The sequence below is a fragment of the Octopus bimaculoides genome, chromosome 11 (assembly GCF_046866305.1).
Source record: "Octopus bimaculoides isolate indiv1 chromosome 11, ASM4686630v1, whole genome shotgun sequence".
NCBI classification, from domain to species: Eukaryota; Metazoa; Mollusca; class Cephalopoda; order Octopoda; family Octopodidae; genus Octopus; species Octopus bimaculoides.
The window spans coordinates 53,102,978-53,127,034 of record NC_142938.1 but is presented as its reverse complement, the minus strand read 5'-3'; the positions used below and the strand labels follow the sequence as shown (position 1 = coordinate 53,127,034).

General features: G+C 35.0%; 1 protein-coding gene across 6 annotated transcripts in view; it reads left to right on the top strand.

Annotated features, from left to right (window-relative positions):
* The window catches only part of LOC106873911 (carboxypeptidase Q), a 61,934-nt gene that overhangs the window by 28,129 nt on the left and 9,748 nt on the right, over nt 1-24,057 (top strand). For all 6 annotated transcript variants that reach the window (XM_089360020.1, XM_089360022.1, XM_089360018.1 and 3 more), the window contains 10 exons: nt 3,081-3,180; nt 9,374-9,445; nt 10,121-10,252; nt 11,296-11,357; nt 12,849-13,016; nt 14,132-14,296; nt 17,113-17,197; nt 18,608-18,711; nt 20,948-21,034; nt 22,911-22,982. In XM_089360020.1, the coding sequence (XP_089216146.1) occupies nt 3,153-3,180; nt 9,374-9,445; nt 10,121-10,252; nt 11,296-11,357; nt 12,849-13,016; nt 14,132-14,296; nt 17,113-17,197; nt 18,608-18,711; nt 20,948-21,034; nt 22,911-22,982 (975 nt within the window). In that variant the 5' untranslated portion in view covers nt 3,081-3,152. The remainder of the gene's footprint in view (nt 1-3,080; nt 3,181-9,373; nt 9,446-10,120; nt 10,253-11,295; nt 11,358-12,848; nt 13,017-14,131; nt 14,297-17,112; nt 17,198-18,607; nt 18,712-20,947; nt 21,035-22,910; nt 22,983-24,057) is intronic.

Genomic DNA, 24,057 nt, shown 5'->3' with positions numbered 1-24,057 from the left:
AATCTTTTCTATCGATTTCTCATTTGGATTCTCCTCCAACACATTGTGAATTCTTCCACCACTCTACAATAAGAAACTTTAAAACCTTATTCTGTTAAATAAGAAATTTTTTTTTTCATAAAGTAATGTTTAGAAAACAACAGTTAAGTTCAGTTCACATTTTCATGTGGAAACACCTTTGTGTTGTCTTACAGTGAGATTAAACAAGTGAAAGAGTGTGTGTCAATGTGCTGTTTGTTGGCTGGCCACTGCAGGAAGTGGGAGAGAAATAAAGAGAGAGTGTATGTACATGTTAAAATACATTGGCTCAGAGATCAACCATGAGCTAGAGCCAACTAGCTTTTCTTTCTAGTTAATTTCCAAAAGTAGCTTCTTTTATAATATACATTGGGCTGCAGGGAAGAAGTGGCTTGGAAACTACTGAGCATGCTGACTGGTAATTTATAGCCAATGAAAATAGTCGAGCTCACTTTGTTAGATCTGCTCATTTTGGCACACATTTATATTCAGTCAATGGGGTTTTGTTTCACAGATTCAGCTATAGCTACAAATGATGACCAAATATACTGAAAACCAATGTATTAACATAACTGTGTAAGTGAAAGGCTAAAAGAAACAATTATGGAAGACTAGAAATGGCAAAAATAACAAGTAACTTGCCCATTGAAAACAGCTGAAAAAAGGGTAAAGAGACATGAAGAAATGTTGAGGTATCACTTCTGATCTAAGAGAAGGAATAGACTGAGTGAGATAAGTGCTCTTATGCTGAGTTTGGAAAGCTGAGGATTATTGTATTGTGAGAAATTCATTAGAAAGAAATACATTCTGCAGAATGGGTTGTGAAGGTGGGGTGGGCGTGGCAGCTGTAAATTAATGACTGTGTTACTACTTCCTGGCTGTTTATGTCTCAACAAGATTTGGATAAAACTGATGACAAAATGAAAGAGAACTCAAAAACGTGGTTTCTGAGGAGATATTTTTGGCTAAGAAGTATGTGAACCAAAAGCTGTTTATAAAACATGATGAAGTACATTGTAAAGTACATGACAAAGCTCAAGTTATTTATACACGATAAAGTACATGATTAAGTTAAAGTTATTTACAATGTTCCTAATGTTTTTATCAACCTGTAGCATGCAAACTTGTCAGTTGAAACTTCTTTGTAACCAGAACTAACCCCTAGCTCAAACTTCAGATAAAAAAAAAATCACATCAACTGGTACTGTCAGCACCGGATGCTCAAATATTTGTTATATATCTTTTGTTATCAACCACCCACTGGACACCAGCTCCAGGCTAATCTGAAATCCTCATGGTGGACCTTTTCAACCTTCCTAAGTGATTATCTATCTCAACAGCACCCAAGCTCAACACACCACACTTTTACAACTCCACTGCTACAATAATACTGTAATCAAAGCAGCTGGCCTCACCATCATCTCTGTTAGCAATTGCCCCGTCACACTTCCAAATGGCTTGATAGAATTTTCCTATCCATTGCTGCTTCCCTCCTCCATCTATGTCACTATTCCTGTAATTTACCTTTTCAACTCCTGCCTCATCCTTGGATCCTCCTTTCTCCAGAACACTTTTAATATTAAATCCTGAAACCCTGTTATCATATATCTTGATGGTCTTCTCACCTTCAAGTACTTCCTAGACCATTGCACCACTTTTAAACCTAGCACCTCCTTTCTCCTCAACTAAACTTCATCCTTTGTAATCTTCATTATCCCATAACTAAATACTAAAAGTTGCTGTCAATGTTAGACCTCACAGTCTCTGATAATATTGATTTCAAATTTTTGCACATGGCTAGCAAATTCGGTGGAGGGGGTGAGTTGGTTACATTGACGTCAGCACTCCATTATTACATATTTTATCGACCCCAAAAGGATGAAAGGCAAAATCAACCTTGGCGGAATTTGAATTCAGAATGTTAAGACAGACAAAATGCCACTAAGTATTTTTCCACTAAGTATTTTCTGCCAGCTCACTGCCCTAATATTGAGTTTAAAAATGCTTTTGATAGAAAGGGTTGATAGCTACCTGAGGGACAATCTCTGATAATATTACCTGGTAATACTATGGACTTAATACAGTGAAATCTGCATCTTAAAGATTAACCTTTGTCTTTGGGGTCAGAAAAAACTTATCAGCTGCTGACCCTCTAAAAAGGTTAAGAGAGATCTTCAATGGAGTATTACTCACACATTTGGAATGATGCTGTTACTAGACACACACACACATCGTAGATGTATCCATAAGATGGTTATCTAATCTAATTGGCAAAGTCTCATTCACAACACAACAATCTCCTACAAATGTCTATGCTGTTTCCTGCTGCTGCCCATCCCAGTGTGTATTACATCTCTAGTTGCCTGTAATCTGTCAAACCATCTGGCTTACAGCCTCCTTCCATAATGACTCATCTCATATATCTCATCTCTTCTTCATGTCACTCTTTCTCTGCCTCTGTTTATGAACATTTCCCCCTCATCCATATCAAGATTAAAAAAAAAGTGTATGTATGTGTATTTACCACTATGACCTTCATGTTGACAGCTGAAGGTCTTGTTATGTCCATCTTGTTTTTATCCTTGACCGGTGGCATAGTTAGAGAGTGTGCCACCCCCATAACAGTGTCTTTGCTCCCCCCCCCACGCTCAATTGCTCCTTCTAACTGCACCCCTAACTTCCCCCTAACTGTTCCCTTAACTATCCACTAACTGCCCACTAACTTCTCCTACGAACTACCCCCACCAACTGACCCCTAACTTCCCCCACTTACGCCTAACTTCCCCCATTCCCCTCCTCATTTCCCCACCAACTTCCATCTTCACTGCTCCTCTCACTTCTCCCAGCTATACTACTATATATGACTTAGGTTTCCATTGTTCTCTGTGCTTATTCATTTATTTTCTGTAATTTTAATATCCAGTTTTTCCATTTTAATTATTTGATTCTTCTTTTATTTCCTTTATCTTTTAAGAAGCCTAACTGATAAAGCATGTATCAAATAGACTCCAATAAAATACTGTTGTGTCATAGTGACATGCTGAATGTTGTCCTCTTTTTAGTCAACAGTTATTACAAACTACTTCAAGAAGAAACATTCAACACTCTGCTACAGGAGAGAATCTTCATTTGCAATGCAGAAACAGTGGAAAATACTTATCTGTAAGTAATATTTTTCCAGCATTATTACTTTACACATATTGTATGGCACATTCGGCAAATGTCTTCTAATATGGCTTCAGGCTGACCAAAGCCTTCTGAGTGGATTTCGTAGACTGGAACTGAAAGTAGCCCATTGTGTGTGTGTATATATATATGAGAATTTAAGGATTGGAGAAAACGCATGTTATAATTGCATACTTTATTCCTACATATGTTTCAAAGGATTACAACCTGTGTGATCCATAGGGATCTTTGATATTAAAATTGTAACCTTCTCATCAGGGAAAGCATGGGAATCATCTTAAACGTAAGACATTATGACAGATTATGAAAACAATAGATGGATAAGGTTATGACTTGATTCATTTGAAAAAAACCGTTAGAGAATTGGACGCTGCCGGATAGTGGGTGCCTTAAAAACAGGAACTAAACCACAGTTATTTTGTGTTCTTTGCTACATTGTTTTCTATTAACCCATTTATTCTATCAGAAGAATTTTTATTCATTAAGATAGAAGAAATACACATAATTATATATATATATATATACATATATATATATATATTTATAAACATAATTAAGGGATCAGCAAACATTTGCTTCACCACATACCGAAGTTCAGAAATAGTAGCTAAAAAAGCTGAGACTCCAACAGATAGCATTACTTGTAACTCACAAAGGCAAAAAAAGTAATGCTATGTGTTGGAGTCTCAGCTTTTTTAGCTGCTATTTCTGAACTTCGGTATGTGGTGAAGCAAATGTTTGCTGATCCCTTAATTATGTTTATAAATGTATATGAACTTTTAAATAAGTTCTCCACCGATAAAGGTGCTTACATACCGAAGGGCTTGGTAAAAATTATTAATTGTTGATTTATTAATAAATTAATAAATTGATAAACCTTTACCCTTTTAATTTGTAATAATTATATATATATATATATATATATATATATATATATAGTCTAATATTGAGGTATATAAGCCCTCAACAGAAAAAGTAGGGTTCTTTTGTTTGTCAAGGATTTATTATGCCCCAATATTAGACTATTTTTTTAGTCATTACTTGTTGATCACTTAAAAGCTTCATGCTTATAAAATATCATTATTATTTACAGAATTGTAAAAATCGGTGTTGCTTACCAAAATCCATATATACAGAGAGAGAGAGAGAGAATCCATTTGTAAAAGCTTACCATCATTAGTTATAGGTTTCCAATGGGCCAACATAGGTTCCCTGCATTTCCTTAAGAGAGAGCGGCAAGAAGTGTTTGTACAAAGGTCAGCTTTGAAAACCTATATTGCATCAACAGAGAACATTGTTTAAAATATTCTCAGTTGAGTGTAGAAAGTTCCCATCTTCAGTGAGGGTCCTGAGATTAGGTTTTAAGAACTTGGCATTCCAATAAGATGATAAAACTTTATATTATCATGCTTTGACCATATGTCAATTTTATTTGATAATAAAATTGCCAAGTCATCACTAACTTGGCATTCCACTTGCGATAACAAGACATTGTGATTATTCTGTAAATTTTGTTTGCGTGTAATAATAATCATATTTACTTTACTCTGGTTTTGTTTTGAGTACTTTCACCAACAGATTTTAATCACTATGTGTTACATGCACACACACACACACACACACACACACACACATGCACATGCATATATACATATACATATATACATGTATATATGTGTATATATGTATTGTTGACTGCACATAATCTATGTATGTGTTTAGTTTGTTTGCTGATTCAGATGTTTTACCACCCTGTGCAATGGGGAAGTCATCCTTCAGGTACTTTACCACAGCAAACTGGTGAACAAATAAAACACACATTGTGTATGTGCAGTTTACTACACTAGCCCTGTTTTTAATTTGTTATTGAATGTGTATGTGTATTTGTATGTATGTGTGCATGTGTGTGTGCATGTGTGTGTGTGCATGTATGTGTGTGCATGTGTGTGTGTCTACTAAGTAACGAGATGGATTAAAAAAAAAGCTACGATGGTGTGACTCGTAGAACCTTCAAATATAAATACCCACAATACCCAAAACACATTTTGGAATATATACAAAAAAAGCACAACATCCTTTCCAAACACATCTGACAGTTAAAAGAAAATAATCATAAATATAAAATGGAAAATAATAGATTGTGTCCCATCATACATTAATGGTTCCAGAATTTGCCTCCTGTACACCAGAAAAAAAAATATCACATAATCATACAAAACACATGTTCACTAAACAAGGGGAATTGAAACCATAACATGCAGCAGACACAGATGTATATTCATTTTCAAAAAATGGTCTGAACTCAAAGTGGATAAGACAGCCACCAAGTGGCCTAAACTTCACCCTCAAAAATGAAACAAGAAACAGCTGATCAAATTAAACTCACATACATACACAAAGATAAATGGAAAACACACACACGCACGTGTGCGCACACACACACACACACACACATGTACAAATATACTAAATTATATGTATCAATTTTACAGTATAACAATAAATTTATCTATGAAAACATGCACACAAGCACACTTAAAAATCTATAACACCAAAATACTTATTCTCCAATGAAATAACCAAACAAAAATTTTTAACTAGTTTAAAAGACAGTTTCAGAAAGCTACACTAAACTCCCCACTCTATAAAATATCTTTCAAAATTGACCAAAGCAAAATTCCAAACCTATTAGTAATAAGCAGTCAGTCATGATATTCACATGCACTATTAAACTTACTGAGCCATATCAATATATATATGATAATAAACAAACCTAGCCATAACACACATACACAAAGGCTTATAATTCAAAAGCATTTGCTCTCCAATGAAATTAGCAAAAACTTATTAATTAGTTAAATGGGCAACCTTAGCAAGACACCCCTAGTTTTATACCCCGTAAAGAAACCTTTACTGTTGACAAAAAAGAAAATTCCAATACATTAAAAAAAGTCACTCACCCTGGAATACCAGATACAGTATCAGAAACTCCTCCATAAATAAATAAATCTTTAATTAGTTTTACAGTTAAAATCAACAAGTCTCACAGCCACAAACGAATCATTAAGATTTCCCAATAAAACAAATGTGAAAGAAGAACAAAATGAATTTGTGGACAACAAATCAATGACACAGAAAACAGCTGTGAAGAATTGGATACAAGAGTACACACTTGAATTTTTTCACAGATAATTCAAGAGTTGGGTTCAACAATGGTGCAGATGCATCACTTGTGATGGAGACTATATTGAATATCACTTTTATATAGAGGAAGAGTCACTCTGTCAATGTAAGCAATTTGAATGACCTATGTTAAATAAAAGAATGTTATGTCACTTTTACATTACTTCTGGTATAACCTTGTATTTATTATACAGTTATGTATGCAAAATATGACGTATATAAAATAATATACACATAGGCGCAGGAGTGGCTGTGTGGTAAGTAGCTTGATCCCAACCACATGGTCTGGGTTCAGTCTCACTGTGTGGCACCTTGGGCAAGTGTCTTCTACTATAGCCTTGGGCCGACCAAAGCCTTGTGAGTGAATTTGGTAGACAGAAACTGAAAGAAGCCCGTCGTATATATGTATATATATATATATATATATATATATATATATCTGTATGTGTGTGTGTGTATGTTTGTGTGTCTGTGTTTGTCCCCCTAGCATTGCTTTTCAACCGATGCTGGTGTGTTTATGTCCCCGCCACTTAGCGGTGCGGCAAAAAGAGTACAATAGAATAAGTACTAGGCTTACAAAGAATAAGTCCCAGGGTCGATTTGCTCGATTAAAGGCGGTGCTTCAGCATGGCCGCAGTCAAATGACTGAAACAAGTAAAAGAGTAAAAAGAGATATATATAGAAGAATATATTGCTTCCAACCGATAAGATTTATATAACAGCTAACATCACAGAAAACCAGTGTAATAATGGTTTTTGTTCATTCAGCTGAATTAATCAAAATCTTTCTCCCAAATTTATAGTTCAAATTTTGAGACAATTCACATTATTTCTAGGGCTGAACTTTATATAGAAAATTCATTGCAGATAATTAAATTAAAGCTGAATGTAATAATTCAATTCAACAACAATGAATTTTTATTTGTACTAATTTGGGAATTAGAGTCTGCATTACTAAAAAAGCTTACAAACTGTAGGATTAATAAGATTAAAATCAAGGTAATCACATCAGACACATTGATTATTAAATTTTGGTTGAGTAAACATAGATTATTTTTATTTTAAAATCAGAATATTATATATTTTTATTCACAAAAACAAACATTTTTCTAAGAAAAAATAAGTTTTTTTACAAGTGTTCCATTCTATAAAATCACAAGAATATTTATTTGTATAAAAGGTTAAAGGGGTATTTTATATGTTTAATTATTTTTATAAACTATTATGTACTTTTTATTATAGACATTTATCACTACATACAGACTGTAACCTTATATAGTGTATGAAGAAAATTATGTAAAGCATCAGAGAGCATTGAATTAATTTTATTTGAGAATTATAGATGCAGGTGTGGCTGTGTGGTAAGAAGCTTGCTTCTCAACCTCATGGTTCTAGGTTCAATCCCATTGTGTAGCACCTTATGCAAGTGTCTTCTACTGTAGCCTCTGACCAACCAAAGCCTTGTGAGTGGATTTGATAAGCGGAAACTGAAAGAAGCCTGTTGTATGTGTGTTGTATCCCCACCATCGCTTGACAACTGGTGCTGGTGTGTGTTACATCTCCATAACTTAGTGGTTCAGTAAAAGAGATTGATAGAATAAGTACCAGGCTTTAAAAAAATAAGTACCAGGATCGATACATTTGACTAAAAATGTTTCAAGGTGGTGCCCCAGCATGGCCACAGTCTAATCACTGAAACAAATAAAATTTAAAAAAAAGCAAAAAAAGAAGAATGTATTTCTAGCCTGCTCTTCAAAACAATTTTAGTGCTACAACCCCTGGACAGAACATATGAATTAAATATAAGAAGGATTATAATTTTGACCAAGGTATATATCATCAGCTTCATACTCAAATTGCCAGATCTACTCCACCAAATGATATACTCTCAACCTGAGTGAGAAAGCATGCATAGTTTTAAATTCACTGATACTAATTAAACTTGACTGATTCAGAAAGCCTCTCCTTCTGTTATTAGAACCACATGTTGCCACTTGGGTTATAACATTAAAAATGTATTAATCCTTTTGAATTTAAACTGGCCATATCAGGCCAAAATTCTACCGGGTTTGTATTTAAACCAGCCAGATCCAGCCTCTTACACTAACCCTACAATGTCATTTTAAAAATAAGTGATTAAATCATTGAAATCTTAAAGCTATAAGGTAATGCATGATTAATTCCAAACAGTGTGAATAAATAAGTATTACATTTAGCAGAGTAGTCTGAATGCTGAAGTGTTAGTATAAGATTGGAAATACTCTTTGATACTATGAAGTTGTAGGTGTATTAAATATTGTAAACATCATGCTTATGGTGAGGCATCAATTGAAAATTTCATATAAGATGTACTGATACTGCTCAATTTGCAGTTAATTTTAAGATATATCTTCTTATACTGACAAATTTTGTGACCTATAATAAATACTGGATATTTATGGTGTGTTGGTGTTATTTCTACATCAATATTGTTGATTCATATTGCAGATGTTTTACATAACATGCTCATTCAGTAGAGAAAAACTTATTTAAAATGTTTATAACATTTCACCTATACTTTGATGTGTCACTTATATACACCTCTGTGAAATTTGTCAATCTCCTTTCTAAACATGTAAGAAAAAAAATCATTAAACTCTGTGAGAAACATATTCAGACTTTGGATTGTTCTTTAAAGATAATTTTTATTGGGAGTGTTACTATGTTGACTGTATAAGGATTGCCCAGTTATCAGCTCAATATCAATGAGATTAAGATACTAAAATGGTGGCCATGTAATCATAAGTTGAAAATGTACATACAGAGCTGTTGTGTTGTGACTTAAGACAAGATATATTCTTCAGCTTGGTTTATTCTGTTTAAATGTACAAACTAAATACAAGGCTGTCATGATTATTCTATGATTAATAGTTGAATATAATTTGTTCACCCAATAATTTCATCATATGATTGCTTCATTAAAATATTCTTTTCTATTTTCACACAGTCATTGTTATTTCCTTAAAATGTTGTGTCACAGCGCCTATTGACATACGTGAAGAAATTAGCAAATATAAAGGTATGTCTACTGTATGTAAGAATATTATAAGAATATAATGTATAGAAATATTTCTTCTCTATGGCAGTTAATATTAGTTTTGTAGTAGAATATATATATTTGGTATTTTAACCATAATATATTTTATTTGTATAATATAATTCTGTTTGTATTCAATTTGTTTGTTTGCATGCATGCATAAACACATGCATGCACACACACACACACACATTTTCAAAATGAAAATTGGACTTATTCTTTAAAATTCTTAAAACCAATTTTTCACCACAACATAAGTACTTCCAAATATTCAATATAGCCACTGCTAAACTTTCTTATTCTGCTGTGCCTGATTTATCATCTATTATAGCTACCAACAATGATTCTAAATTTAAAAGAATATTAATTATTATGATATAATGTTAAACAAGTATGATATTAATTCCAAGTAGACCAAAAATTATAGATTTAATAATAATTGTACCTTTGAATATATTACTTGAAATAGTATTGATTATAATTGTACTGTTACAAGGGCATAAATTGTCAAATAAATAATGCTAGTTCTAAAACTATTTCTCAAACATTTAGACAAGTATAAAAGTGGAGAATTATTATAACCAGAAATAAGAAATAGTTTTTTTTTTCTTATGCTAGGTCCTACATGACTTATTTTTATTGTTCCTGTTCTTATAGATGTTGCTGACAAAATTATTCAATATGCTGTCTATGGTGCTGCCCAAAATCAGTCTTACAACCGACTGGCCAAATTCACTGATATGTTTGGAAATAGAGTAGCAGGGTCTCAAAATCTTGAGAATTCAATTAGTAAGTTCCTTTATCTGTTGCCCGACTAAGCAAAATAATTAGGTAAAATTATAACTTGTACCACAAAACAAGTGATAAAGCTTGTGGCAAGCCAAGACCACAGTTGTTGTTGTTGTTATTGCTTCAGCTTCTGCTGCTGCTGCTGCTGTTGTTGTTGTTTCTGTTGCTGCTGCTGCTGCTTAAGACAACCTGAAATGAGAAAATCCATAATCAAGAGCATTCCAAGTGTGCTTTTTTTTTTAATTTTTGAAAGTAAAGTGTAATTTGAAGGAGAATAGGCAGTTATTTCTAGAAAATCAAATCCGGACATAGAATGGCCTCACTATTAACTCATATACAATACAGTTTCAATCAGTTCTCATCCCAGTACCTGTGTAGAAGTCAGAAATGTTAAAGCTTCTGACAAATTCATCTCTTCTGTTCTTGTCAGTCATATTGAGTTTCACCACCAGCCCTTACAGCTGACACTAGCTACCTGTGAAAGATTTTCTTCACGAAGTCATGTACCTCATCAGGTGGCTGTATTGGAAAATAAATGTGTGTGTGTGTGTGTGTGTGTGTGTATAAGACTCGTCAAGCCAAGTGAAATTGTAGTGATGGCTGATGCTGGTGTCATATATCTGGTACTCATGCTGGTGACACATAAAAGCACCCATTACACTCTTGGAGTGGTTTGCATTAGGAAGGGCATCCAGCTGTAGAAACCATGCCAAATCAGACTGGAACCTGGTGCAGCTCTCAAGCTTATCAGTTCCACTCAAACCATCTAACCCATGCCATCATGGAAAGTAGATGCTAACAGCTGCTGCTGATGATATATACACACACACATATATACATATACGCACATACACATACGTGTGTGTGTGTGCGTGTCTATACACTTGTGTGTACATACACACACATTTTTATCGAGCAGAGTTGCAACAAGAGATACAGCAGTCCTAAAAACTGAATACCAAATCAATGATTTTATTCTTATGTATACAATGAAATTGATATTTGGTGGAATTTAATTAGTTTCATATTTAATTTCTTTACAGGTTACATTCTTCATAGTATGATGTCTGAAGGATTAGAAAATGTCCATGGAGAACACGTAAAGGTAAGATAATTGAAGTGGATTCATTAGGAAAAGAAATTACTGGACTGAAGGATCAGTCATAGAACTAATTGCACACATGCCCTGCTCTTTGAAAATGGGCTGGCTTGAGTAAAAATATCTGATCCTGCTGTCCTTTTTGATGTCTCAATGAAATTACATGACAGTGCAGGAATTTGTGACTATGATAGCTTGGATACATTGTGTTGAGTTAAAAGTTTTGCAGTATTTTGGTAACTTATTTGCTTTATTCATCAAGTTACAACAAAAGCAACCTAGCATTCAAAGTAAAAGTCATCATATTTCACCATCTGAAAACACTTTTCTGCCAGTTCTTTGATCCCTCGCTGATACTAGTTCTTGTCCTTCAAGCTGAAGAACTCCTTCACTGAAGCTTTCACCTCTTCTTGGTTGATGAAGTATCACAAGTGCAAGAAGTGAGCCATGGATCAGAACAACTTTTGTTGTAACTTGACAAAAAAAACTTTTGACTCAGCTCAATATTAGACCTTCTGAGATACAGATTCCCTCACAACAATATCAGTTTATATTGAGATGATGGTTTAGTGATTCCACACAATTGCAAAACCACACATTAGACACTTTCCATAAGAATCTAATCACAAATTTTTAACAACCCACCTCAACCTAACTGCAGACTTTAATTTAACCAAGTTTGACTTCTTCAATGTTTCTCAAGATCTACAAACAGGTAAATGTAAACCCTTCTACAAATTCAACAAACAGGTAAGACACATAGATAGACTTTCTTGCCACTATTTCTCTCATTTTCATAAACCAGTGTGATCTGTATGATCTCTAATCTATCAGCCAATTTTTAACAGAGCAGGTTCCTACTATAATAAAATTCCTCTAAATAGTGATTTCAAAGAACAAATTTTTACACATCACTCACACAAACTAAAAAAGGCCAAGGATACACCCAAGAGAATTATCTGGTCCACACTTCCAGGAAATTCCTGGCTCTTTCTGTTACAACACTGTTAGAATAAGATCTTCAACCAACAAAAAGTAAAAATCAGCAACTTTTGTGCTCCAAACATAAAATTCTTAATAACATTTAAAATCATTTCAATTGTAGACCCAAGATTTTCATGAACACAGATAAATATATTTTAGACCAAGCATGCAACATTTTATCAGTTTAGGGAATGGAGTAGATAAAATCCAGTCTTCATATGTTTCATAGCTAGCAGAAAACTCAGTGAGTTAACATGGGATCCCTTGATGACAATATAGCCTTCATTTGACTAAAGTATCTTTGGCTTGATGTGTAGCTAGCGGAGTACCCCTCATTTGGGTAATTATTACTTCCATAGTCCTGCTAGCTATGAAACATATGTAACCTGGATTTTATATACTCCATTCCCTAAATTTGGATGTGTATGTGTGTGTGTATAATTCTATAATTGTAACCTTTATTTTGTATTTATTGTAGTTATATATTTGTTCTATTCATTTTTTAAATTCCAGGTACCACATTGGGTGCGTGGTAAGGAATCTGCTACTATGCTGGAACCACAATATCATGAAATGGCCATTTTGGGGTTGGGTAGCAGTATAGCTACTCCTAAGAATGGCATCAAGGCAGAAGTACTTGTTGTCAACAGTTTTGAAGAATTAAGAAAGAAAGCACAATTGGTAAATGCTTCAGCTTCTTTAAAATTCAAATGTAAATCTACCCAATCAAATGAAAGGCATAATTCCAAGCCAACCAATCATAAACATTGAGACATTGTGACAAATAAAATTGCTTCTCTCAGGTTTTCTACATGGTTGCTCAGTCTACTAGAAATAATAGCCAAATTTCATTCAAATCACATTGTACTATTGTAAAAAAAGGAAGAATACATTAGAAAATATATCCCTAAATAGACTGTATCTGAATATTAGACAGGGTAGTCATGGCTGGAGTGCTGTACTGAAGGTGGGATGAGTACAGCTAAAAACAACAAACTCACAAAAGCTTCTATATGGCTGCTCAGCCTGCAGAAATAGCATCCAAATTCATTTAGATTACATCTTACTATCTTAAAAAGGGAAAGATATGCCAGATAATATAGTCCTGCATATATTGTATGAAAATAAGATGGAATGGTCACAATGGAGGCATTTTGGCCATAGAATTGCTTTATCTAAAATATTGTTCAATGTACTCCAGCATAGCTGCAGTCAAGTGACAGAAACAAGTAAAAGAGTAAAAGAACATCAACAACAACAGTAGCAACAACAGAAAAGACGCCCTAATAAATATAAGCTATTACAATCTATTATGACGGGTCACACAACATAGTTGTTAAATAAAATAAATATTTTCAAGCTTTATCAATAAAAATTGTGCTTGTGCATTCAATCATAAGTTAACACAATTTTATTGTGACAATAACAGAATATAAAAATGTCTTGAATAACTGCACTTAGGAATTGGCTCATCAAAGATTGCACAGCTGAAGTTACCTCTTAGATTAACGTCCTTTAAGATGTGATTTTAATACTGAAAAATAGATTAATTTTTCCAGCATCCTGCTGTCACATTGCAGCAATAGTGATTTTGAAATGTATGGAAAAAAAAACTGTGCAGAAATATCATTGAAATGTTTGTTGATTTAAGTAAAAACAAACAATTTGTTTAGTGTTATTTGACATTTTTCATTTCTGTAATTTATTTATTCAATTTTATTTTTATCTGTCATACAACTACTTCAATTTCAGGATCTTGAAAAAACTTCCTTTTCAAATCGCTTTATATTTTGCAGGCTGAAGGTAAAATTGTTGTTTTCAACCAAAAATGGATAAGTTATGGAGAAACAGTTAAATATCGGTCCCAAGGGGCAAGTGAAGCAGCCAGAGTTGGAGCTTTAGCCAGTCTTATCAGAAGTGTTACACCCTTTTCAATCTATAGTCCTCACACAGGACATCAGGTAAGTATTACAGTGATAAAATGTAGTTATAAAGTACAGTCATAAAATGCTTAAACAGCAGCTGATAAGAAATGATTTAATAAGGTTAAGCATTTAAAATGATTTGCACTCTATAACATGGGGGATGAAGACAGAAATTTCATTATTTCCTTAAATATGAGTAGGCATTGCTGTGCTGTTGTGAAGTTTGCTTTACAGTTATGTGGTTTGGTTTTAAGTCTTACTGTGGGGCATTTTAAGCAGGTGCCTTCTACTATAGCCCTGCACCCACCAAACCTTGTGAGTGAATTTGCTTTACAGGAAATGATAAAAAAGCTTATCATAAACATAGTATATAGTGTGTATATATATGTAGTGAAACTACCTCCCGCCATTAGATACAAACTACTATCGCCATTACATACAATCTTCTCATTTAAATATAAATAAACGCGAACGTAGGGGAAAACATTAACCTTGTCATCACGTGACTGATCATTATTCGAATCGGCAACTTCTTCAAACCGTTCCCGCCAGAACGCAAACTGACCAATCACGGCCCCTAATAAGGTCACATGATAGAGTATATTTCTACCATCTGGTGAGCCAATAGTTTGTTATAAATAGCTTTAACTCGGCGGCCAAATTTGTCTCGGTCCAGTTTCTCTTTGAGAACTGTTCCGTGTACCACACGACAGCAGCAGCAGCCAGCGACCACTTCAGCAGCTTCGTCCAGCCACGATGACCTCTGCCGTCGCCACATCAGCAACAAGAGTCTACGACTACTTACCAGCACCTACCAAGCAGCCTCTACGCCACCAGCATCAACACGATTTACTATGTACACCACACCAAACTCCGCGGCACATCTCTCTCTTCGATTCTGTTAGGTGACTCAGCTTCACCACGGTAAATAAACAGACAAGAGTTCTTAAACAGACAAGAAATTCTCAGCCAGCGACGAACATCTGTATAACAAGAATCACGGCCCGGCATCGATGCCACGACATCACAACTAGTGATCAGCACTGCCACACTCAGCCTCTCCTCACTTTCACATACAGAACTTTTCCTATAGTGTACTAACGAACTGGTATAATTGCTCACGTGTCATTTACTGACTCTCTTTCTATCTGCTGTAATATCTCACATACACATACATGTATCACTCACATACACACTTTTCTTTGTATGACGGCCTGTCTTTGATTATGTTCTTATATGTCGCATTCACACTCTCACACAGACATACATCTTTAACGCTATAATAAATATCTCTGTTATTCATCTAATACGGTTGTGGTCTTTCATTACTGGTCATCTATGTTATCGTCGCATAACATATCATGTATATCATCATTTGATATATATATTTGTATGTTCGACCGTGTGACACGTTTAAATAAAAGGAGTCCTGTTTTTCCATTCGTCACCATTTCTCCTTTTATGAGTTCGCATGGTCGTTCCCTTACATATATATATATATATATATATATATATATATATATATATATATATATATATATATATATATACATATATACATGTGGCTATGTAGGTGCAGGAGTGGCTATGTGGCAAGTAGCTTGCTTACCAACCACATGGTTCAGGATTCAGTCTCACTACGTGGCACCTTGGACAAGTGTCTTCTACTGTAGCCTCAGGCCAACCAAAGCCTTGTGAGTGGATTTGGTAGATGGAAATTGAAAGAAGCCTGTTGTATATCTATTTCTATCTCTCTCTCTATATATATATGTGTGTGTTTGTCCCATCACTTGACAACCGAGGCTGGTGTGTTTATGTCCCAGTAACTTAGCAGTTTGGCAAAAGAGACCGACAGAATAAGTACTAGGCTAACAAGGAATAAGTCCTGGGTTGATTTGTTTGACTAAAGGCAGTGCTCCAGCATGGCCACAGTCAAATGACTGAAACAAATAAAAGAATATATATATATGTATGTATATGTTTTTTAGGAAGTTAAATGTTGTGGCCAGTCATAATGATCATTGGTTTTTGCACCTATAAAGCACTTAGCAGTATTGGCATCTTATCATTTACTACTACTGAGGTGGTAGCCAGCACTGGCAGCTCAAGCACTTTGTATGTGTGAAACCAATGGTTACTCTATGACCAGCAATAACTTATAACTTCCTAAAAAGTATATTACTGCTTTAATGCTTTAGATCAGTGCTCTTCAAATAGTATGTCATTGTACACTGGTGTGCCACCAGATAATGGTAGGTGTGCCACAGTGTAACATGGATATAATTTTTTCCCTATAATTTTTGTTATATTTTTAGTTCAGGTGTTCTGCCAAATTTTGAAAAGAATATAAGTGTACTGCAAGTGAAAAAAGGTTGTGGAACACTGCTTTAGAGTGCGCATCATTTTTGGATATATGAACTACTGACGATGTATATGTGCATATATATATATATATATATATATATATACAAATATATATATACACACACACACAGATACATGCATACATGTGTGTGTGTGTGTCTGTGTGTTTTGCGTGTGTACTCTTGTCTAGACAGCACGTGATGGCTGTAAATGAGCATTATTATCATATGAGTATGGTTGTTCATTTCTAATGTTTCTATGTAAAACATGTCTAGCAATGGGAAAATATTACTTTGGTCTCAAGAAGAGCATCAAGACAGGGAATTTGGTCTGAACTGATACTGTCTTGCCCAGACGAGCATGGAAATTCTTTGATTATTCCTAAAATTACGTCCCAAATATGACAATAAAACTGATAATACAGGTAAAATTAATTTATGGCTATAATAAAACTTTTCTGCTATTCTTGATAATTTTATAATATTTAGGCTTATAGTGAAGGTGTCCGTAAAATTCCTACAGCCTGTATAACTGTTGAAGATGCTGATATGATGGAGCGTATGTCTAAACGAGGTTTGTATCTCTATTTAAAAATAATTTTTAATCTGTTTTAAAATTTTGTATTATAACTCCTTTGAGTCTTTTTTTGTCATTTCTATTTTAGATGACACCAGATTTCCTTCCATCTAACATTTGTACTTTACATGTTCATTTGGATATGTAGGCCACTCGTGGGTATATTCCTGAATTGTTGGTCCTCTGTCCTATTCTGTCTCTTAGTGTATAGTTCTAAAATCTGTCTAAATTTTGTCCTAGCTATAGTGAATTGTGCTTCCATGTGGTCACTAATATGTCTTGGGATGCAGACCCTTTTGTTAAAGGGTAGTGTTGTCGGGTATATATGGTTCATGTTGTAAGATTTGTCACATATGTTGAAGAACTGAGTATCAAGGGGGCGGGCATTCATGTTGCTGGCCCTTCTAGGGTTATCTTCCTCACTACCACTACTGTTACCACTACCACCATTACTGCTACCATTATCAATCCCACTACTACTACTACTACTACCACCACTGTAAAGCTAGGAATGTAGTCTATAGTATAAGATGTACAGAGGGACAGTGCAGAAACAAGACAACGACGTACATAAGGGAGACAGCACAGAGCATAGGAGAGCAGGTAAATGAGCATTAGAGGGAACTTAAGGAAGAGAAGCCCTCATCAGTTCTATACTAGCATGCCGAGCGGGAACACAAGGGCTCACTCAACAACAGGTACTTTTTTTTCCAAGATATTTTTCTTTAAATTCAACCCAATTGTAATTGAGGTTGCTAATAAAATATCTAGATATTTTTTCCAAATTAATATCTAATTTGGTAATCTTTGTTTCCATTTCTTGCTAGTGTCTTTCTGACATCTTGGGCAAAGAACCTCACTGTGTACATTGATAGGCTATTAAAATATACACACCAGCAACATTGCTCTTCTCAGTACATGTAATGTACCAGTGGAAACAATTTTTTGCACTTCTAGCAGAGAAGATAAACCAAGGATCATTCTCAAATAATTTTCAGTTCTTTTTTTGATAATTCCTCATGCTCCTGCAATCACTGGTTTTCTAACCACCTTGAGACACTACATTTTTTCAATTTCAATGGACAAATCTTTAGATTTTCTAAGATTGTCAAATTCTTTTGCTGCAGTATCATAATCACAAGGGATACTCAAATTAGTCTATAAACTGACCCTATTGTTTTAGTATTTTACAACAATATCTGGTTTATTAACTTAGATGGTTCTATGTGCATGCATAGCCACAGGGTGATGCTTATATCACTTGTCATCAGTTTTGATTTTGTAATGCTGACATATTAACCTTATTATTATTATTATTATTATTATTATTATTATTATTATTATTATTATTATTATTAATCATTATTATCTTATTTTTGTTGCACTGGATATTTTTGCTTATTTCAGGAAGTAAAATTGTTGTAGTCTTGAAGATGTCAGCTCAAACACTTAACTCTACTGATTCCAGAAATATTGTTGCTGAAGTTGTAGGTCACAAGTACCCTGAACAGGTAAGATCAATCTAAACAAGTACACTTAACAGGTACATTCAATATAAATAAGTACCTTGAGTGAGTATATTTAATTTAAATAAAAATCCTGCATAAGTACATTGAATCTAAATAAGTACCCTGAACAGAAAAGTTCAATCTAAGTAAGTACCCTGAGCAGGTACACTCAATTTAAATAAAAACTTTAAACAGGTACATTCAATCTAAATAAGTACTCTGAACAGGGTACTTATTTAGAGTGAGTTGTTTGTGTCTGTAAATAATAGAAATAATTTGTGAAATAGTGGAAGCAAGGACTAGAATTGAAGGGCCTTATAGACAACCTAGCAAAAACCAAAGTCTTAATAAGTAGGAAGGCAGACAAACCACAAATCCCTTCAGGTAGATGACCCTGCTCGATCTGTAGAAAAGGCATAGGTAGAAACTTTATAAGCTATGGACACATAAGAGGTGCAGCAATACCAAAGGCAGGTTAACTAGGAAGTTAGTTTTTGTATGTGGCAGATGTTCAGGTGTAATAAACACTGAAAATGTGTAGAAAACAACTTCTGTCACATTCCAGGGGAAAAAAACTGCAAGTAGTTGATAGCTTCCGTTACCTAGGTGACCAAGTTAGTAGTGGGGGTGGATGATCTGAAAGTGTAGCTGCCAGAATAAGAATAGTCTGGGCAAAGTTCAGAGAGCTCCTACCTCTGCTGGTGACAAAGGCTCTCTTGCTCAGAGTAAAAGGTACACTGTATGACGCATGTGTGCGAACAGCCATGCTACATGGCAGTGAAACATGAGCCATGACTCCTGAGGACATGTGTAAGCTTGCAAAGAATGAAGCCAGTATGCTTTGCTGGATGTGTAATGTCAGTGTGCATACCAGACAAAGTGTAAGTATCTTGAGAGAAAAGTTGGACTTAAGAAGTATCGGATGTGGTGTGCAAGAGATATGACTGCACTGGTATGGTCATGTGTTGCAAATAGATGAGGACAGCTGTGTGAAAAAGTGTCACACCCTAGTAGTTGAGGGAAGCTGTAGAAGAGGTGGACCCAGAAAGACCTGGGATGAGGTGGTAAAGCACGACCTTCAAACATTGGGCCTCACCTAGGCAATGACAAGAGACGGAGACCTTTGGAGATATGCTGTGCTAGAGAAGACCCGGCAAGCCAAGTGAGACCATAACTGTGGCCTATGCCAGTGCAGCATAACCAGCCCATTTAAGAGTACCCATCAATTATTGGGCAATAAACTGCACTTGCGAAGACCTGTTGAGGCAAGTGAAATCATTGTCGTGGCCGATGACAATACCACCTGATGTGAATTTGTGTGTTGAAACAAATCTTGTTGTGTCTTGGCATCATCGTCATTATTAACTCATGTATGAGTATTAAAACTATACTGAGTGAGCGAGCGAGCCTCTTCATTTTCATGAGTGTAGATGGTGCTGGTGTGGAGGGTCTGGTATGGAGGGTACCAGTGCCTGAGGTGGCTGTTCAAGCCAGGGGTTGTATAGAAGAGCCAAGGGCATTTGTCACAGGGTAGGGTTGGTGGGGAACAAGTAAGTGCAAGCTGCTCTTTGTGTCTTCCACATCTGATCTCTACCTCTAGATGTCTGTTATTTTCCATCTGGTTTATTTCCCTTGATGATGACATACTACCACTCTGACATACCACCATTCTGACAAACTAGAAAATGAGCACTTAAGATAGATATAAAGAATAGACACAGATTATGGACCATATAGGAATTGTATAATAAATTATTTTGAAAGGTGAGTGAGGAGGGGAAACAGGTGAAGTGGAACAGGACTGAGAAATAATGTTCTCTATTGCAAATATACTGTGTCTGTATGATTATGATAAAACACAAATCAACTATACAGTTGTTCAGCCTGCTAGACATAATAACTAAATCTCCATTGAATCACACCCACTGTTTTCAAATAGGAAGCACACACTGGTTAGTGTGATCCTATACACTATGGCTGAAATAAAGAACAAGATAGTCATATTTGGAATGTTTTTGATCTAATGTTTTCTCAAACAGAGCCGACTATGGGTTGAACATCAACAAACAACAAGAACTTAAGAGTAGGTAAAGGAGAAAGAAAAAAAAAGGAAAGAGATATTAAATGGTTAATTCTTTGATTAGTTTATTCATTAAGTTCATTGATAATTGAATTAGTTCATTATAAATTGAGTTCCCAGCATCATCAACTCTAAACTATTTTATGTATTTTTAAACAGACTGTTTTAGTGAGTGGCCATATTGACAGCTGGGATGTTGGTCAAGGAGCCATGGATGATGGGGGAGGTGCCTTTATTTCCTGGCAGGTATTTATCTTAAAATTTTAATAATTCATTTTTACTTTGGCCTTAATGTAGGTTCTGATAAATGTTTAACATTATCTTATTTATTTATTTGCTTTAGTTGTCATGGGAATATTTTTGCTATAACCCTTTAGCATTTAAACCATTCACATCCAGCTCAAATATTCTACATGTATTATGTTAAAAAAACTAGTCAGATCCAGCTTTTCACACCTACCCTACAATGTTATTCTAAAAATAATCAATCACAGCATTGAAATCTTTTAGCTATGATCAGAATATTGTGAATAGATAAGCATTATATTTGACAGAGTAATATGAATGCTAAAGGGTTAGTTTATCTTTATGGACAGAGGCATAGCAGTTTAATGCCATGTGAAATTATATACCATACATAAAACAATTGGTGAATTAAATTACCTTCTAGATTATTTTGAAAGTTTAATATCCTGCTGTATATTTGTTTTAGCCTTACTGGGGATTCTTTAGTTTCAGCTTAATTCTATCATGCTGTGTTCCCAGTATACCAGGAATAGCCTAGATATATAACACGGCAGTCCTGACTAGGATTATGTTACTACTTTTTAACCCCAGGAAAACATCTTTTCCAGCTGATTTATCAACACACAATCTATGTCCTAGACATACTGTAAGCAAGGGGGCTCACTGCTCCCTTCTAGCCATTGGCAGTACCAGCAGACCAATGGTTTCTGGGTTATTTCACTTCCTCAGTGCTGGATAGAAGGGAGCAGTGAGCCCCCTTGTTTGCAGTATATTTAGGACACACATCATGTGTCAATAAACCAGCTGGAAAAGATGTTTTCCTGAGATGAAAAAGTAGTAACATAATCCTAGTCAGGACTACCACATTATGTTAGCAAGTAAACTTTACTATCCAGTACTGTTACTACATGGATATCAATCAGAAATTTAAAACTAGCCAAGGTATAATATCTACATGATTTCCATTAAAGCCGCAATGAACAACACATACAGAAAAAGAAGTTAAAATACTATAAATAGACAACCAGTCACATTGCAGCTGTGTAGTGAAGTGTGTTAATGGTAATCTAGTTAGCTGGTGTTTATTTTTGCTTCTTATAAAATAACGAAAGAACAATTATTTTGCAATGAAATGAGTGTAATGAACCCAGAACAAAAAGGCCTAGACTCTTTACAGTTGAGGAAATTATTGATGATATTTACTCTTCAGATGAAGAATTTATCCTCACGCAGACAATAAGAGTGATATGGACAATCAAACTGGTTAAAGAGATGAGGAAAGTAGCAATTCAGGCAAACAAATATGGTACTTGAGAGATAGACCTATAGTTGTTATTCTCCTGAATTTTTTAGTGATTTTGTCCATTTGTTTGCCAGCAATCATTGTTCTTGAGCTGTGTGTGCAACTATTTATTTTTTGGCTCAGGAGCCCAGGTGGAGGGTTAAGTTAGACAAAAGGGCTCAGGTTTGAGAGAGATAATGTGAGATGGATACAATTCATATTTAAACTACAACCAGCCATCACTTGTGGCTTGGTAAGTTGCACCATATTTTCTCTAATTGATTCAGGGACCTCTATGGTCATTGGTAGACATAGACACCCTCCCAATTTTCTTACAGTTGATCCTGTGAAATATTAAGGTGACACCTGGAAGGAGAGAAAAGGCTGCACTGGTATCCAGTTCATATTCGTTATAGTTGATTACGTTTGTGGATCATGAAATGAAGCATCTTGCTCAAACGGATACAATTCATTGTTAAGTCCAAGAATTTAACAGTAATTTTAAGAAGAAGGAATTCGTTTTTGTTTAAAATATTTTATTTCAGTAGTTTTTTGTGTAAATGAAATAATTATTTATTGTAAATGACTTTCTAGGCTCTAACAATTCTTCATGAATTGGATCTGCGGCCTAAAAGAACTGTTCGAGCTGTTTTATGGACTGCTGAGGTAAGGTATTTCTTTTTCCATACATCCAAGGAATTTATCCAGGAAAGGGCAACAAGGAAGGAGGTGGGAGAGAGGGGCTTCCATATACTCTCCACAGACAACTTAGAGGGAGCCCTAGCTGATATGTGGCAGAATATGTGTTTCATTAACTTGGGCAAGGTATACAGAAGCATATCCCTGATGTTTGAAACCAAGAATCAGGCTGAGTTGGTGCATCATATGTCTATCCACTCAGGCTAATATTACAATACACAAGTCCCAGAAATAGGTGTGTCATTCGTGGATTGCCATCCACTTTGCATACTGAAAGGATTGTTTGACTGGCAAAATTGTTAGAGCATCAGGAAAAATGCTTTATGGTTTTTATTCTGACTCTTAACATTTTCTTAGTTCCAATCTTGCTGAGCTCAACTTCGTCTTTTATCTTTTGAAGATTATCAAAATAAAGTACATGTCAAGTACTGGGGTCAGTGGCATCAACTTATCTCCTTTCCTCAAAATTGTTGGCCTTCTGCTTAAATCAGAAAGTATAATAATAATAATAATAATAATAATAATAATAATAATTATTATTATTATTATTATTATTATTATCATTGTGTGAGAGAGTGATGCATGCCATCAAAGTGTCACTGCGATACAAATATAAGAAGCCCAATATACCCATCTGATAAGAGTACACCAGGCACATGCACCACAACCATATACCAAGATAAACAGCACATGACCTTGCAGGTGAGACTCAGTTAGAATTTTCTTCTGGTCGAGTGGCCCATCCCACTCAAAAGGTTCCTGAATAAGGTTTGTTTAAGGATGAGGAACAAAGCACCCATGTTTCCAGAGGTGAATTATTCAAACACCCAAAAATTTCTTTCAACACATGGCTATGATGCTCCCTTACTCACCTTTCAACAGGTGAGTGAACTGGAGCAAAGTGAAATAAAATGTCTTGCTCAAGAACACAACACGCAGCTCGGTCTGGGAATCGAACTCACAACCTCATGATCTTAAGCTCGGCACTCTAACCACTGAGCCATGCACCTTCACTCTCTCTCTCTCTCTCTCAATCTATATA